Consider the following 17721-nt stretch of genomic DNA (forward strand, 5'->3'; position numbering starts at 1 on the left):
TTAGAACGTAATATACGAAATATTAAAATATGATTTGCTGACAATGTTTAGAACAGCTAATTCACTAATCCTGGAGCCTCCCTTACCTACCCAGAGGTTTGATGAAGCCAGCACCTAGTTTTGCACCTCTTACAAAAAATTTAGATTTAAAGATTAAAAAGCAGGTTCCGGTTACATCAAAATCCTTCACAAATGGCAAGATGATCGTGAAGAGACTTGGGAAACATGAGTTTCATCATATACAGTATGACTTACAGCTATGCCAATCCTGTAACATCAGTCCAGCAATAACTATACGGCCAACAATTTGGATGGTACTGTATAACTGAAATGTTGCTCCTGTAGGAAGGGAGCAATAAGGAATTACTTGTTTCAGTTTGCAGTTTACATAAAGTAGAGCATAGAACAGCACAGCTTTTCAGGTAACTCTTAACCTTTGGGAAGCTTAGACTTGAAACAGTAGATCAGATCTGCAAAATGAACTCTAATCTAATGAGCTTAATGGCCTGGAAGCAGCAGAAATGTAAGCAGGCTAAGAAAAGTGTCGAATGCACAGTGTTTGTGCTGCATTACTTAATGATGTGTAACAGTTTTTACCAAAACGGCCACAAGGGGGTAAGAGGGAGGTGCTGTTTTATAAGATAGAAAGTCATTGACAAGCACTCCACTGCTCACGTCACCAACAGCATAGAACACTTTCCCTAAATTAAGAACAGGGAAAAAAACATTTTGAAAGATGTGAGGGGCAGCGTGTGGGTGGGTTCACACAACTATCTCTAATCTGCCACTTGCAACCACTGCCACAGCACATGAATCAAATGAATGGGCCCTTTCTAAATTTGGGAATAGCGAAGGCTGTCTTTTGAAATGTTGTTGGCTGGACTTTTAATACCTAGCATGAATGTACACGAACGCCTACAGATATTTTTTCAGCATAACAACGTAAAAGCATTAACTGAGGTTTCCTGAGGGGTGAAAGAAAAGAGCAAACCTTACATTTTTCACAGGTAGATTTTGTACTCCTTAAAACGTCTCTTAACTTTATTTTACCAGAGGGTTTTCTATATTCATGTGTTAAGACGTAGGGCCCACACAAACAGGAGTGAGAGGTGGGATAAAAGTTTCTTGCAGTGGTTCTAAAAATAGTGAAACTTCTGTGCAACTTTTACAAATGAACATGTGTGTGAAAAATGAATGAATGGAATGATGTAGTAGAAATGAAATGTGTGTTTAATTTTCAGAGTGCTTCTATATATTATAGATTTCTTACTGGCAAGTTGAAATGCTTCTATACTTTTCAAATGTGCTTCTGGTTTCAATATAAATGCGTTTACAAAACAAATAAGAATACAGCAAAACTGTACGCTAAAAGCTAAAGCAAAAAGTTTTGCTTTCAAGCAAGTGACAAAAACATGCAGTTGCAGAATTTGTATTGGACCTGGGCAGTGAGTACTGTGTTAGAGAAGGCTCTCTGGCCCATTATGTGGAACCTGGTCTGGACTTGTCTGTGGTAGAGAAAGCACTGTCTGGAATCTGAGGATCTCAGATTAAGAGATGGACTATACTCATACATAATATAAATACAACATGGAGTCAGACCATTCAATGCCTTAGAGCTGACAGAGGGCATTCCTCTTTAAATTTCAAAGGAAGCCAGTGGAATTTGTAGACAGTAGAAAGGAGCAGACAGAGTAGACATAGCAAAAAGGCCAGAATTCAGGACATTTTTTAGCTTAGTAGGTGACCCACTTTGGAAGGCATTACAGTAGTCTTATCCCTAGGAAACATAGCTATGCCTGTTGATTATTTGATCATCTGATTATAGAACAATTGTTCTATTGCATGAAAGAAAAAGTCACATAGCACATGTAACGGTCTTCAGCAAAGCATGCCATTAGGGATTAAAAAGCTGGGCAACAGCTCATACAGAAACAGCTGAATCAGAATGGGGCAAAAGTGATAAAGGCTCATTTGTGTAAGTAAGGCATTACAGTGATCTAATGCATATGAAATACAGATGTGTATTAGCATTTTAGCGTTCCCAGTATACTGAAGAATATTTTACTAAGCCTTGAAAATGAAGTGCAACTTAAACATGCATGTTTACAAACTCATTGAAAGAAAAATCACAGACCTTTTACTTACTGTACATAACTACACATAGGTAATACTACATTTTCACACACCTGCTTCTTCCTCTTCATGCTGTAGGCAAAATCCTTTCATAATTAGGCCGGTTTTTCATAGGCTGCTTAAACAAGCCTTTTACGCTGTACCCAACTAATCTCAGTGCAATAATGAGAAAAGTGGCACAAAAAGACAATGCATTCCTCAGTATGGGATACAGCACTTGCTTTGGGAAATTCATTTTTATTTATTCTCTCTCTCTCAAGAGAACAAAGCAACAATGGGGATAATTAATATCTGAAATAAACGTCCGTTTTAAAAAAATCTATATGACGCTTGCCGGCACTAGCCCCAGGACAGTTTGTGATGTAAAAGTCCAGTCATGCACTGAAATGTGCCTTAGGCTACACTTCAAAAATGTACTATTGAACAGTGAACATGGCAACAAGAAAACCAAGATATTTCAGTTCCATAGTGCTACAAACCCTGTCCTCCACATGTGATGAGTTTGCAGAAGTCAGATGTGGAGTTCGGGCTTTTTTATCAGAATCTGTCCATTACACCACCTCAAACAACGTCTAAAAGTTAAATTTCCTTACTAGGGCATGACATGGAGATTCTTGAAAGAAACATTACAGCATAATCAGGCTAAAAGATCGTATTTGAGATTATGTACCTCTCATATTTCTTTATCATTCAGGTAGTGCACTGGTCATGAATAAAACATAGATTGTGATTATTGCATAAAAGAAAATGAGGTCTGATAGCACATATCACTGTCGGTAGCATTCCACACAGCTCTCACCTCCATCTATGAAACGTGCAGGCTGCTGCGCTGTTGGCTTTGTTTGTAGACACCAGAAATAAAGGACGGAACAGATCACGTTAGCCCTTGCCCTCAATTTTAAGTTTCTTAAGCTGAATTAATGCCTTGAAAGAGAGAGGCACCTGAAGAAATAAGCCACCTTTTCTGGACATCTGTCTACTAGACAGAATATTAGAAGCTTTAATAAATAGCGTGTCATAGTCCTGCCTGAGGGATAAATTGGATCGTCTGCACTCAGTGCTTGAGCCAGTAAAGGATGTAAGAGTTAGGAAACAATGTGTACTTGAACATCTGACTGAGACTGGAGCAGAAACAGTAGGGAACAGACAGCTTTGCTGTTATCAGACCTCTTCCTTGAAACACAGATAGAATATATCACCAGCAACTCGGAACTTTACAATTATGGTGTGAGATCTGAAAAAACAAACCTCGACAGTGTGCTAGCACCCCTCATTAAATTTGCAAACAAAGAAGGTATAATGCGGTAGAGTACTGAGGGTTGTTGAGACATCATGATATATTCACTTGTTGACATTTTCTATCTAAATCCATAGAGTATTCATAAGTTTAAGGAAGACTGCAGTTCAATGAGTGCAGTGTTGAACAAATATATTTACCAATCAGAATACTGCATTAAGATTGCAGTATTATTACATACAATTCTGAGCAGTAGGGATCCTAACACTTCCTGACTGTAGTTTTCAGAGTACATAAAATGGTTCAAAATTGCCAGGACCTTCTACCATATTAGCCCCAGTACTCAATTAATCATTAGTTAGAAGTCATTTGGAACAATTCTGGCACAGGATATTTCCATATAACTGCTCATTTTAATAAGGCAAAATCAACTGTATGTTATTTAGTACTAAGTGTGAAATAGTTTCCAGTGGATCAATATAATAGGATCACCTTGGTGATAGCAATGAAACAAAATGATAAATATACTGCCTTGCTTAATCCAAACCATTCACTGAAAGGAAAAACTCAATTACATTTGTAGATCTGTACTATTCTGCAGCACATACAATATTTGCATTTGTTTCTTTTTCTGCTAATTGTCATCTATTTTCTGTGATGGAATTAAATTTTCCCATTTGAGCACAATCAAAAAAAGCTAAATTATTTCTCCAGCAGAGGGGGCTACAGCACCACCAGATTATTTTCCGGAAATGATCACAGCTACACAGACATGCAATATGCTTTCATAGTATTAGTACTGATGGTATTAGCAGTTGCAAAACTGCTAAAATGGCAGTGGAGTATCTTAAATGAACCATCATTTGCAATAAAAAAAAATTGAATAAATTGTTGAACATTCTTGTCAGTATTTGAACTATTACCAGACATTTCACACAGAGTACAGCTACTTAATGATAAAGAAAACAACAATAAGCACCATCAGCACAGAAACATAGAGATTGCTAATATATTACTCATACAGATTTTACATCTTTTACAATGGAAATTTAATACATTTATTTCAATAATACACATTTTCCCATTTGTTAACTGTCACTATCCTTTTGACTTACATTACTTAATTTGTCATCAGTGGCATAGTTTAGAATGTAATTTACCAGGAATACCTTTCACAGGAAATAAAATAAATAACTGAGGCATCACACAAGGTCTAATGAGCAGGATGTAACAGCAGTGTTGCAGTCACCTACAAGGACATTGTTGCAGTTTTTTTTTTGTTCGCATCAAAGGTCCAGGTCTAGTTTTCCCTCTCAGATTAAGAAACCACAATGCTTTAGGCTTAAGATTCAAAACCACTTAAAAGACTTGACATTACATAGCCCTATATTATGGCTTTCTAAATATACCAATACCAGTAACAATACAATTATTTATTCCATCCACTCCATTCGTTTCCTAACTGCTTCGTCCAATTGAAGGCAGGGATCCAGAGCCTATCCTGGCAGGCACACCCCAGGAACTGGCCCCCAGCGTTGTAAGACAGCAATGATCTCTTAAATTTTATCAATTTAACTTTGGATTTTTGAAATTACATTTTAATAACGCATCAAACAGTACATAAAAGGAAGAAAGTCTGAAGAAACCAAATATCGACACACTGTCCCACTTTATAAAGAGGAATTAATATAACGACAAAACCCAAACTGGTTTAGAAGAAAAACTATGTCTTGCATCCACATTTTTCCCTTTTGGTCTGACAACAGCCTCTGTCGGTATACTGCCACATAATTCACCAAAGATACAGGACCGGAGGAAATAAGGCGAGATTTCTGAGCTTAGTCCTGAATATTCCCTAGAACCACAGCTCCTCAGCTTTCCCATTTCATGGGAAATAAACCTAATGCTTATGGGAATAAAACTTAATAAATGTTAATGCTCTCAGATTCCAAGGGTACTTCATCTCTCGGCAACCTAGGCAGCACAGAGCTATCAACACACCCTCGCATTTCATCTGAGGTGCAACAAAATAAGCGTCACAGCTGTGATTTTCTGACAATGTTTTATTTAGGCTGCATCACATCTCCATGTCTCCCATCCATCCATTTTCTAACTGCATTATCCAGTATGGACGGGGTCAAAAGGATGCTGAAGCCTATCCTGGCAAGCAATGGACCCAAGGCAAGATACGCCCTGGACAGGACGCCAGTCCATCATGGGGTACAGACAGACACAGACACGCACACGCTCACACCAGGACCAACTTCAAGACAATTAACCTACCAGTATGTCTTCAGACTGTGGGAGAAAACCAGGGCACCCGGAGGAAACCCATGCAAACACTAGGAGAATATACAACCTCCATGCAGATAGCAGCCCAGGTCCAGAATTAACTCCCCAGCACTGTAAAGCAGGGAAGCTAACCACTGAGCCACAGGCTGCCCCCAGTCTCTTCCAATAAATCCAAAAAACTGCCTGTCAAAAAAGAAGCTATGATCCAAAATCAGCCTTGATCACTGAAAACATGTTTTACATTTAGTCCAAGAAGGGTTATGCTTTGAATAGTGGTACCAGAATGCAACACCTTCAAAGGCTGTATATAACATTTTGAATCATTAACCAAGAAGAAAGAACACATGATACCTTAAGATAAACAATTCTCCCGTTAAGGGTTTTCTAGTACATTTGAGATGCTGTTAGCACAAATTATAAAAACAGGCTCATTAAAACAAATTTCATTTAACACACCCAGGTAAGGACAGCTTAAAAAAAAAACAAATCACATTCAACAAGAAACTGCTTGTAAGTGTCAGAAATTACGTATGGAAAATCATAATTTATGCATAGCAATATTTGGGTTTAGTTATTGCCATCTCAAACAGACCAATGACAAAAAGAAACAATACCCTCCCACTGTTGGGGCAAGTTAGTCCTCACAAGTAAACGTCCAACTTGCTTGACAATTTACGAGAAGTAAAAGCTCTGGTTGCGTCAGCAGCAGTAGCAGTCAAAGCCTCCACTGTTCCCCCACCAAGCAGTAGGGGTGTCATATAAAGGCTCTTAAGTCAGGCCAGCATGTAACGATGCCCGAGGAGGGAACACAGTGACAGCCCTAACGTACAACTAGCCTCTTGGTTTCAAGAACATTTTTGAAAAATACCTGGGCTCCATGGCTCAGGTGTCACAACCTCGTTCCATGGTTATGTCACTCTCCGGTGTGACTGGGCTTTTTACAGGGTCTAAAATTCTTTATTAAACACCACTACTCGGAGAACAGAGGTAGGGGCTAATATAAGAACATTAATCAAATGTAATTATCCTAGATGCCACAAATATAATAGTCAATACCATATTTAGCTCACTAATTGATTTTGAGGTGCATTTCAATGTTTTACCTTGGCCTTGAAAATTGTCATATGCAAGAAAAGAGCTCTTTTCCTGAAGCAAACATAAAAAAGTGTGATAAGCAAGCACATGAGTATTTTCTTAAAGCAGCCGTGTAATTTGTAAGGTGGTATTAAAAGCCGTGGATATTTAACCAAGGGGTGCAGTGAAATCAAACTTTCGTGAAGGTTAACTAGAATGGGTTGATATTTCCCCTTTAGAAGCGATCAAGTGAAAATTTCAAAACACATTTCTAGCTCACAGTAAATGTCGCTAATGAAGTGATTCCTTTATACAGACTGGAACCAAATTAAATTAGAACATCAATACAGCCAAATAAACAAACTCTTAAAGATTTCTGGGGCAATAATGTGAGTAAAGCTGTCAGGATTGGCATGCTTCTTTACTTCCAAATCATCACACAGACTCCAAAACTGCAACATTCCAAAAAGGATGTAACACATTTATTGAATCCAAATGGTTTTACAAAGTACACAAAAATTCCCCTGCATTTTTGTTATGTTTCCAATTAATGCCTGGTTAAGCAACAGACAGTAACATTAGGAGTATGAACAGCAATTACTGGCAATCATGCAGAAATGAATTTAAATGAAAAAATGCACATTAATACCATTAATTCATTAACAATCTACGGGCATGTACAAAAGAAAAAGTACTAACAAAGGTTAAGAAGTTGAAAAACAGGTTTTTCATATGAAAGCACGGTTAAGGTTTCTAATCCAACAAGTTAACCAGATGAATGAGCCATATCCATGCTTCAGTCAATATACATTTTGCTTTTGCCCCCAACACTAGCTAGAAGGCAATGTGCACCAAGGGAGAAATTGCAATACAGCAAAAGTGCATACAGGAAAAACAATACAACAAAACATAATGGACAAAAATCTTCCGGTTCTAATGTAATGGTCCCAACAAAAGTAAACTTGAATAAACGCAACCTGCAACAAATTTCACAGGGTGCAATTCATAAATACTCTAAAATGAGAAAACAGTCCATTTAAAGATATATTCCAAAACTGACTTACAGAAATCAGCCAAAAACAAAAACAAAAAAAATCTCAGCCTTGCTTAAAGTATTCATTTCCATTCAAACTGTGCCAGGAATTACTTGTTATCCAACCGTAGGAGCTGCTCCTTACCATTTATAGTTAGAGATTTTAACTGCCCGTCTTCTTCAATCTCTACTCGCTCCTGTCCATTCTCTACAATTCTAAAAATGGAGGAGAAAACATTCCATTAAGTTTAACAGCCCTGCAAAATTGAAGCATTGCATGTTCATGTCCTGATAAAAAAGCATGAACCAGAAATACAGTTCTTTAGTAAAGTATGTAAACAAGAACCACAGACCCGCCAGTGCCCACTAGTGGACAATACTGGTAATTCCATGCACCTCCACACCACACCTCCTTTCCAATCCCAGTTATCAGGACCCCTACTTGTGGTTTTTCTCCTTCCAGGTGGGCTTCCACACTTTCACTGGACCCTCCTCGCAGTTATTTGCTTCCCTAGAGTTTAAAGTGCTCCCAGCTTTTAGGTAGGAGTTCATTCTGAGTTTTAACAATTTCAAATTTGCAAATGGAAATCTCTCAAAAGCAGTGAACTTGTTTTTTCCTCAGCCTTTTCAAGCCAAGTATGACTTGAATGACAGACCCAGTTTCTTTTCCAGCAGTGCCCTGGGTACCTTTTTGTGGTGACCTTCCTGCCGTTGACAATCTTGGTGGAGGTGGATACCGATCGGAAGTTGCCCATGCCACCGCCGCTGAAGCTGCCGCCGCCGCCGCCGCCGCCGCCCCCGAACGAGGTGGAGGAGAACGAAGCAAATCCTCCGCCGCCCATTTGCCCAAAGGAGGTGAAACCTGTTGAAAGGTCACAGCTGCTTTCTAGTTACCTGTATGTCACACAAAACAGCTTCACTACAGAGAGGAGGACTATTAAAAACCACACCTGCAGCACTGCGTCTTATTTGCTATGGCAGAGGAATTCAAGGAAATCAGGAGCCTACATTAGTGATGCTGACAGGCCCACACTTTAAGCCACTAAAAAAATCCGTCAAGGTTTTCTTGCACTGTACTCTTTACAGGGAAGCTCATAATAAACTTTTTTTTTTAAACATTTTTAGCAGCCATCTTTCAGTTTGGGATTTTCCCCTTCAGTAATGAAAGGGAAACTGGTTGGACTCATGAGCGGACACAGAACAATGTGCACAAATCAAAAGTGAGGAGAGATTACACACAGAGAGAAGAAAGTTTATACAAGGAGTGCAGCAATTCAAGACTCAAGAAAACAAGAATCTTGTTCAGAGACCAACAATTTCATCTAACCTATCAATGCTCCCATGTCCTCAAACAACATTATTTGGCTGGTTGGTCGATATATCAATAACTGTGTGTAAACAAAGCACTTCTTGTTTGTTAAAGTGTGTTCTCCAAATAGCAAGAGGAGGAAAAAATCTAGTTTGCCTGAATCGAATCCCGAGAATCCAGCACCAAAAGGAGGAAAGCCACCAAATCCATGGAAGAAGGAACCTCCTGGCCGACTTCTGCTAACCCCACGCTGACCCCTTCTGCTGCCGAAGAAGTCCTCAAAGGGATCGTCTGTTTTATAGGGAAGAACAAATATCTTGTTAATGAAAAGCTGTCTGCATCGCTCAGGTAAAAAAAAAAGTAAAAGACTTCTAAAACACTAGAGAAAGCACTGGAAATGTTTGTGACCTTAACAGGTTTAACTTCAGAGTGACCCACATACAAAAACAATCAGAAATTTAGGAATCAATGTCGAGGCTCACTTGAAACAAAGAAACGCATCCTGATTCATTGTTTACCAACCAAATCAGAAGTTTAAAAGGTTCATTTTGGCCATCACTTCATGTCGTACGGACCAGTGCTGTTCACAATTTAGGATTAGATTACAGGGTTCTGGGAGGCATGGTAGCACAGTGGTTAGGACTGCAACTCGCAGCTCTGGGGCCCTGCGCTCAATTCCTGGGTCCAATCTGCTTCTTTCCTATTCCATTTTCCCAGTCTTAGCAGCTATTTAACCCAGCTTACACTTGCATGTTGACTAAGGGTGGGTCAAGGTCATCTCCAATGAGCCATGTGCTACTCAAGACCGTCTTCACACTGCGTAGTGGAAAAAGAAACAGCAAGGCCTCCAGTGCTTGCTGGAGGACAGACAACTGTCACTGCCAAAGACAGAAGGGCTCTATAGTCCTGCCAGCCAGGAATCCGTATGCTCAAGTGTTACTAAATCCCAATAACTGGCAACTTCTATTATCTTCTGGTACCCATCTCAACCTAATTCTAAATCTAAAGCCTTTGTGTGTCTACTCCTATTATAGTAAATAGGAATGAGTAATGTTAGAAACATGGATTTGTTTTTTAAAATGCACTTTTTTTTAGCAGTGTGCTTTCTCAAAATTTATTTTTATGTAGATATGTGGCTGGTAAACTCAACAATGTGATACCCCTTTACTTAGAAAACTATCTGGCGAAGGAACACTTCTTTAACCCTACAGCAGGTAATTGTGAACCTATCTAAATTATACCCCAGAAATAAAAAGAGTCCGGAGGACCAGAAAAGCTAAGCCCTGCACCTAGCGGACTCTACTCCCTACATTCAGAAAATCACTCTATGCCATTCAGTGACTGCCTGAATTCCAAACAGAGATCTGCAAGACAAGGTTATTACAGATGATGAGTCACTGTGGAGTTATTCAGTGTCCAGTTCTGGTACTAGGTATACTGAGTTCATACTGGTTTCATTTAACGCGTTTGTGATGCTGTTATAGAAGCTTCCGTAAGAAGTAATCAAATAAACAGCAACAGCTGTACTTTAAGTGCAGTTTAAATATAGCAATTACTTCGTATACAGGCCCACAAAGTTTCCTGAAGGCATGTGTTGTTTTTTAATATACCTCAATGAATATCCTTATATAATAATGGATAATGAAATGACATGGCAATATTATGATCTACACTTTCCTGCATTGTACTTCAACATTTGTCTTTGGAAATATAATGGTAGAGAGAACCCTAGCCTTAACCTCTGTAGTGTGAAACAGCATAAGGAAAGTAAAGAAAGCAGCATGAAGTAAAGAGGAGAATCTTTGTTCTCCAGGAATGTAAAATGTCCCTTAAAAAGAATGTTTTATTACAACACCTTAGCAAAGTAAAAAAGCTAACTATAACTGGATTCTGCTGTACAGTTGATCTAGAAAGCTCATCTGTTTAGTTTAACAACAGTTAATTGTTTGCAGCGATATTCCAAACATTCCAGTGAAACGGCACATTCTTTGTTTCTACAACATGTGACTCTTATTTGGTCCTTTGTGTACCCTATAAGGTGTTCGTTCGCTACACAAAAATATGTTCATAGCATTTTGAAGTAAACCCTGTTGCTTGATACCACCACTGCAGCAATTAAATTTCTTAAAACAGGGCATATTGTGCACGGAAGCCTTGTTTCACTGACTCCTTTCAAGAAATCGATAACCACACAAAGACTCTGCCATGCAGTTTTTCCCTTGGTTACCGAAGCAAAAATGAAAGTGCTTAAGTTGTTTTTCTTAAAGTCATAATTCTTTCACACCAAAAATAACCTTCAGATACACAAATAATTAAACTGACTACATATTCACCTAAGAGAATACTATTCATCTATATTCATTTGAGATAAAACTGTGGACCAACACTTAGAATAAGGTTTGTTTCCGTTTAAGTAACCTGGGAAAATTAAATAATTCACTGTTGCGGACTAGAAATAACTAGAAAATGTCTGGCGAGGCTGCAAAGCTACATAATTTAAATATCAAGAGAAGCCATCAGTATACCGAATACAGACTTTTGGGATTAATTATGACATTTAAAAGCAAGTGTGGTGACAGTGTAACCAGAGCTCTGGGATGGCATAGTGTAAATACAATATAGCAGAGCACTACAAACTTCATGTAGTGAAGGCTTTATGTGTACTGCCAGCTCACAATGGAAAACCAATTACCGAAGAAGTCAGCAAAAGGATCTCGTCCTCCGAAGAATTCTCTAAACACATCTTCTGGGTTGCGGAAAGTGAATCCAAAGCTGTCACCATTGTGATAGTGCCCTCCTGTGAAAAAAGAAAAGGTTTGTAAAGACTGATTCACAGTGGCATTGGTGTGATGCAAGGGACCTAGAAAAATTCTGAAATTGCAGCGGTTAAAAAATAAAATGCAAGGTAAGGGCTATGCATTTAGAACTAAGAAAATCTTGTCAGTACAGAAGGGCAAAGGGCAGCCTAAGCAGTATTTACAGAAACATTGACAGGCAATGTATTGAATGTAGGCCATATCATTTCTTTAAAACAGAAAACTGAGGGAACTATGATTTAACATTTCAAACAGCGCTCAATAAAAAAAAGTGGTGGAATTCAGCTACATGACACATACTGTAAGACTATTACAGCTAAATATTGAGCTGGTCTTGGAGGCAACATCCAACTACACAATAAACTTCTGAAAAGTAGTAGCCCAACAGGATGGGCAGTGGATAATAGCCTGCAGTGGTGGGGCTGAAGCCATTGTGCGCCTTTCACATAAAAATCACATGAAACTTCAAAAACCAACATCTCTCAGACAAAGTTCATTTCTCTGTTTGCACCACTGGAGAAGTCTCCCACATGACATATTCCCTCTTGCAGTGTCCACCAGCTCAAAAACAGATGTAACATACCTCCTCCGTTCCCACTTAAGCCTTCTTTACCATAGCGATCATAAATATTCCGCTTGTTGGCTGGAAGATAAGAGAGAAAACGCAAGTCAGCACTTCACTACCTGATGAAGTAAACAGATTATATTTACAATGATCCCCCCTAGTGCTCCATATCCTGGCCATGATTTTAGTTACTCCAAATATACCTGTATAAAAGCAGAATGTCTGACTGTGATGCACATAGAGCACAGGTACAGAGCTTCCTTCTCCGGAATGCATACTCAGCAATAAACGAGGCATTGCTGTGTTAAAAGTACACCTTCTGACTCAACATTTCAGCATGTGTAACATTTTACAGCACACTCAGCACGGGCTGTAGTTATGCATTCAGGTATTATTTATGCTAAAAGCAAAATGCAATGAAAAATGACATGCAAGTTCTGAGCCAACGAGAGTGAGGCATGTGCATGTTGACTGCACAGGCAGAGCCATTTATAATCACTCATCAAAAGAAATCTCAAGCCACCTCCATGATGAACCACAGCCTGACCCCAGGATTATCCAGTGGCAGTCTGAACAGTCAGTTCATTGGCTTGTATAAAGAATTAATGCATTTCTTCTGTTACTAGAAGTTAAAAATAAACACTTCACAAAATTGATTTTTAATCATATTCTATTGGCTCCGGCTAGCCCCGCAACCTTGAACTGCATGAAGTGGTGAGAAAATGGATGGATAAATGATTAATTTATTTAAGTAATGCCATTACAGACACCCCAATGAAGACTTCGTACATCACTAGCATGTAGGAAACGGGGCTCCTAGGAACACGGCTTCCTTCTCAGGAATGCATACTCAGTGCTAAACAAGGCACTGCTCTATTAAAAGTATACCTCATTTTAATATTTAACTGACTTTGCTTTACAAATGTTTTGTTCCATCTTCCCTTAGTCATAATTCCATAATGTTACAAATTACATGACTGACAGGTAAAGCACCAATATTTAAAAATGGGCACATTCACTTACATAATGCTAAGGAAAGTCATGTCATGAAGGGTTCTTAAAACCTTTCTTGTTATCTCTGTTTCAAGCAAATTAAGGACTATGTTATCGCCTGGGGTCACAGGTCTCCACAGAAAGACAGTGTTAGTCTTAGTCCTTACTAAGTTTCACACTCTCAGAAACCTTCATAGAGAAATGTAGTCTGTTATTAAGAAATGTTGCCCTACTATTGTCACTGAATTACTGCTGTACTAAACAAAGTATTCAAAATACATTTGAATTTTTCATGTACAAAATGAAGTATTCCATTTGAATGGTAAATCTTCCCTGTTTCAAAACGTCAAAGTCACATATAGTTCTAAAAATGCTATTAACATCTCAGATCTGTTTAAACCTTTGTAAATGTAAAACAAATCAGTTAAAACCGCCTGACAGAGAAATGTCACTGGGAAAAGAGAAAAATTAAGTATGTCAGCAAAGACCGATGTAAAGGTAAGAATAAAAAAAATCCCAATTAAATGGTTTCACAGAATAACCCATCTTTTTATCTTACACCTACCATTCCTGAGGAAATTTCACTTGCTACAAATCAATTTGTTTGTGCACTCCTGTCTCCCTATCATGAGAAAGTTTTTTGTATCCTTCATTACTTCAACCTCCATGGATTCATCATCACATGATACCGCTGCTCACAAATTTGGAAGTTATGCTCCCCAAAAAAGTTCAGAAAGCCTCATGAACAGTGTTACACGATGTGATATGCCAATCATTCTGATAATACTACCGTGGGAAAATCTGTTGCATCATTTTACCTCACTAAAAAGAGAAAAGAATAAATACATTACTTAAAGATGTGCCAGCATCACTGTGATCATGACAAGACGACTCATTAGGGCTGTATAAGCTGTTATTCATTTACCTACCTGCAATTACTGCCTTAACGAACACAACTAATTTGTATTTTAATACTTCATGCATCCTGAGACACTTATTCAGATGAAGAACAAGAAGATCACTTTATTGGCAATATACAATTTCTTTTATTAGGAATTTGTGTCTTACCCCAACTTGCTCTCCATGAGACACAGACAGGGAGAGAAGTTTGGGGTCAGAGAGCAGGGTCAGCCCTTTATACGGCACCCCTGGAGCAGTTGGGGTTAAGGGCCTTGCTCAGGGGCCCAACGGAGTAGGATTCCTCTGCCGGCCGTGGGATATGAACCGGCAGCCTACCAGCCACAGGCGCAGATCCTTAGCCACAGAGGTCAGATAGAACAGGACCATGAACTCTCTAGTGTAAAAAAACCCTTGATCTTTACATGATGCAGTTTGAAAAAAGATGTGCCATACTGAAATCAAGTCACCAAATTGCAAAAGGTCATTTGCAACATAGAAAAAGGTCAAGGGGTATCAAAAACCTTCACTGAAGTTTGGGTTTCCTATTAAAAATTGACATTAAACAGACAGGAAACCTATTCAAAGCAGATTAAGTACCGAGATGAAATCACACCTACCATCTGACAGAACTTCATATGCTTCTGAAAGTTCTTTAAACCTCCTTTCTGCTTCGTCCTTATTGTCGGGGTTCTTATCAGGGTGCCACTTCAGGGCCAGTTTTCTGTACCTGAAATTTAGAGAACAAAATGCAGGTCACAGCACAGCAGCATCTCTGGATTCTTCTGTAGGCCAGTTCTGCTTGCCAACCCTGTGCCTATAAAGCTAACTGAATACAGGAGCCATATCAGAACATGCAGAATAATTTCTATCACTATTGCATGGAATGAGGTATGATACAGTTACAATATGTTCCTTGCTTGCATTCAAGACTTCATGTACCAAAACAAAGATAGCAACTTAATCAAGGGTAGCATTTCCATATGCAGCTTTGAATTTCTCTCAAATTGATACATTCACAAACACCACACGGCATGCAAAAATGCCCTTCAGACTAGTGAAGTCTGGTATTTGACTTTTAAAGCCAAAATAATGCAGATACAGCAAACATACTGCTATGTTTGCTATGATTGCTAGACCTTTCATTTTCTGTATCTATATGTCTCAGTTAGACACTGAAACAATAACCAGACTTTAAAATTCTAATTCATTTAGATTTTTACACATATTGACTCTTATACTAGTGCTAAAGTTAGAAACTATCCGGACAACGAATACAATTTCAGCAAAATAGCTCAATGTATTCAGCAGTCAATGAACTGATTTGGCATAAATTCCAGCAATATCGTACCAATAAAAATGCATCATATTGAAAACAACAGTTATGATAAATGTCCAATATTATATTCATTGTTATGAGTGTTACTGATGTTTTTTGCTGTATAAGCCATTATGTATTATATTCCAGTTATTTAACCATTTTGCTTAGTAAGAGAAGCTGCCATCTGTACTTTAACTTTCATTACAGAAGAGTGTAAGTAACAACTTAATTCTTACTATATCAGCTAATTTACTGGTAATAGGGTTGTTGGTGATGGATGAAATTAAGTTGATGGTACTACCACCATAATATTTGAGGTACATCTCTATGGTAACAGATCATTCAAATGTCTACTGTTTAATATTATAGTTTCACAAACAATAATATACTAACACTCAAACTATATTTAATGCATTTTACAATGTAAGTTTGTTTAACCACTGTATTTAAAAATATTGCATCAAGAATAAACAATTTATAATAAATTTGCATCATTTTGTATCTTTATAATCTGCAAAATTTGTTTATACTGGTCATATAGCAGTCAACATACATACAATACATTTAGATTTATCATAATGAATTTGTGTCATTCAGCAAGTAGCATTTGTAGGCCCCCAAGACATTTTAGACTTATTTGCAGTTTTCCACATCCAAAAACGTGTTAAAAAAAGTTAAAAAAACACTGAAGGTAATTAGCTTTATCAATTTGAAAAATGAAAACAAAAGGTCATTTGTTTCAATAAAAACAGCCGGGAAATACCACAGACAGCTGTGCTAAGATGGAACAGAGCACGAAGAGTTCTAGGAAAACCACCTGACACCCACAACCCATCTGAGGTACAAGGGCTACGAGTTCTTAAAACTGAGCTAAGCCATTCAAGGAAAGGGTCCTGATGACAGCTCCCAAGATGTATTTTGCCCTTAACCTATATGTAATAAATTTCTAAGAAAAAAAAAGAATAATTTAAATTTGAAATCTATATATGTTTAAGTCTACAATGAAAGTGGAACAGAAAGTATTAAATTTAAGTCCACGTTAATCGGATAAATACTAGCTTTTGTTTCAATTTAAATCAACAAGTGTATCACATAATCAGGATATATCACAACGGTCCCTCTATATCACAACCAGGTGAAGCCGCTTTGTCTTTCTGAGGGGGGCAACCTTTCACAAGGTTTTATCTATACGCTAGTCTGCTAGAGCTAACCAGAGAGATAACGCAGGTCTGAGGTTGCACCATAGGCCGCCTGTCAAAAATCCTGCCACTCGGCGCAATTTCTGTTTGCACTAGCAAACCACTGAGCCTGCAGAGCGAGGCCACACTGTGACCTGATGCAGGAATGGTCAGGAATAGGAGGACAAAAAGGGATTTGTCTTTTCATATTGCTTTCTTTTTCACTGTCTCTTTTACCACAGGCTGTCAGCAGGTTAAGAACGCCAAGCTTCACTGAAAACGTCTTTCAATCCACCCAGCAATGATGACCTTAACAGGTTTGCCTTTTTTTATAGACAGAAGAGAGCCTTTGAAGTGGCTTAACAGCAGTGGTAAAAAAAAAAACAGACATGCATTGTAATGACTGTGCAAAATCCCCTTTTAGAATCATTTAATGTGCTTTAACAATTGAGCTAAATCCTTTTGTGCTCAAAGACTTAAATGTTGTCCCAGCAGGTAAGCAAATTAGCATGAAAGGTTGCCTATCCCAACAGCACACGGATGAATGTCAGATTTACTTTTCATGCAACAATCTAGACCTGTATTACAGTATGTTGCAACCTTTTACAAGGATTGAAACTGAACTTCCTAGCACACCAATGCAAAAACTAAAAGTAAGCAATAGGTCACCTTTACATAAACCGCAAGTTTTTAAACATGCTACATTGGTAAAAGTTTCAATTAGCATGTCAGTAAAAGCCCAGTACTTTCCATAAACTGAAGAAAATATTTGATCCATTCAGTAAGTACCAGATTAGGTTTTATTTAAATATGTGGGAATCTCACTACTGTAAAAAGGTCCCTTAAGAACTCATGTGCAGATGTGTGTAGACA

General features: G+C 38.2%; 1 protein-coding gene across 3 annotated transcripts in view; it reads right to left on the reverse strand.

Moving 5' to 3' along the window:
- LOC148657487 (dnaJ homolog subfamily B member 6-like) overlaps nt 1-17721 on the reverse strand; it is a 47877-nt gene that overhangs the window by 9382 nt on the left and 20774 nt on the right. For all 3 annotated transcript variants that reach the window (XM_088643834.1, XM_088643836.1, XM_088643835.1), the window contains exons 3-8: nt 14970-15079; nt 12478-12537; nt 11771-11875; nt 9235-9369; nt 8457-8631; nt 7915-7985 (exon numbers count right to left, since the gene is read on the reverse strand). In XM_088643834.1, the coding sequence (XP_088499960.1) occupies nt 7915-7985; nt 8457-8631; nt 9235-9369; nt 11771-11875; nt 12478-12537; nt 14970-15079 (656 nt within the window). The remainder of the gene's footprint in view (nt 1-7914; nt 7986-8456; nt 8632-9234; nt 9370-11770; nt 11876-12477; nt 12538-14969; nt 15080-17721) is intronic.

The sequence above is a fragment of the Lepisosteus platostomus genome, chromosome 8 (genome assembly GCF_059453375.1).
Source record: "Lepisosteus platostomus isolate fLepPlt1 chromosome 8, fLepPlt1.hap1, whole genome shotgun sequence".
Lineage (NCBI taxonomy): Eukaryota > Metazoa > Chordata > Actinopteri > Semionotiformes > Lepisosteidae > Lepisosteus > Lepisosteus platostomus.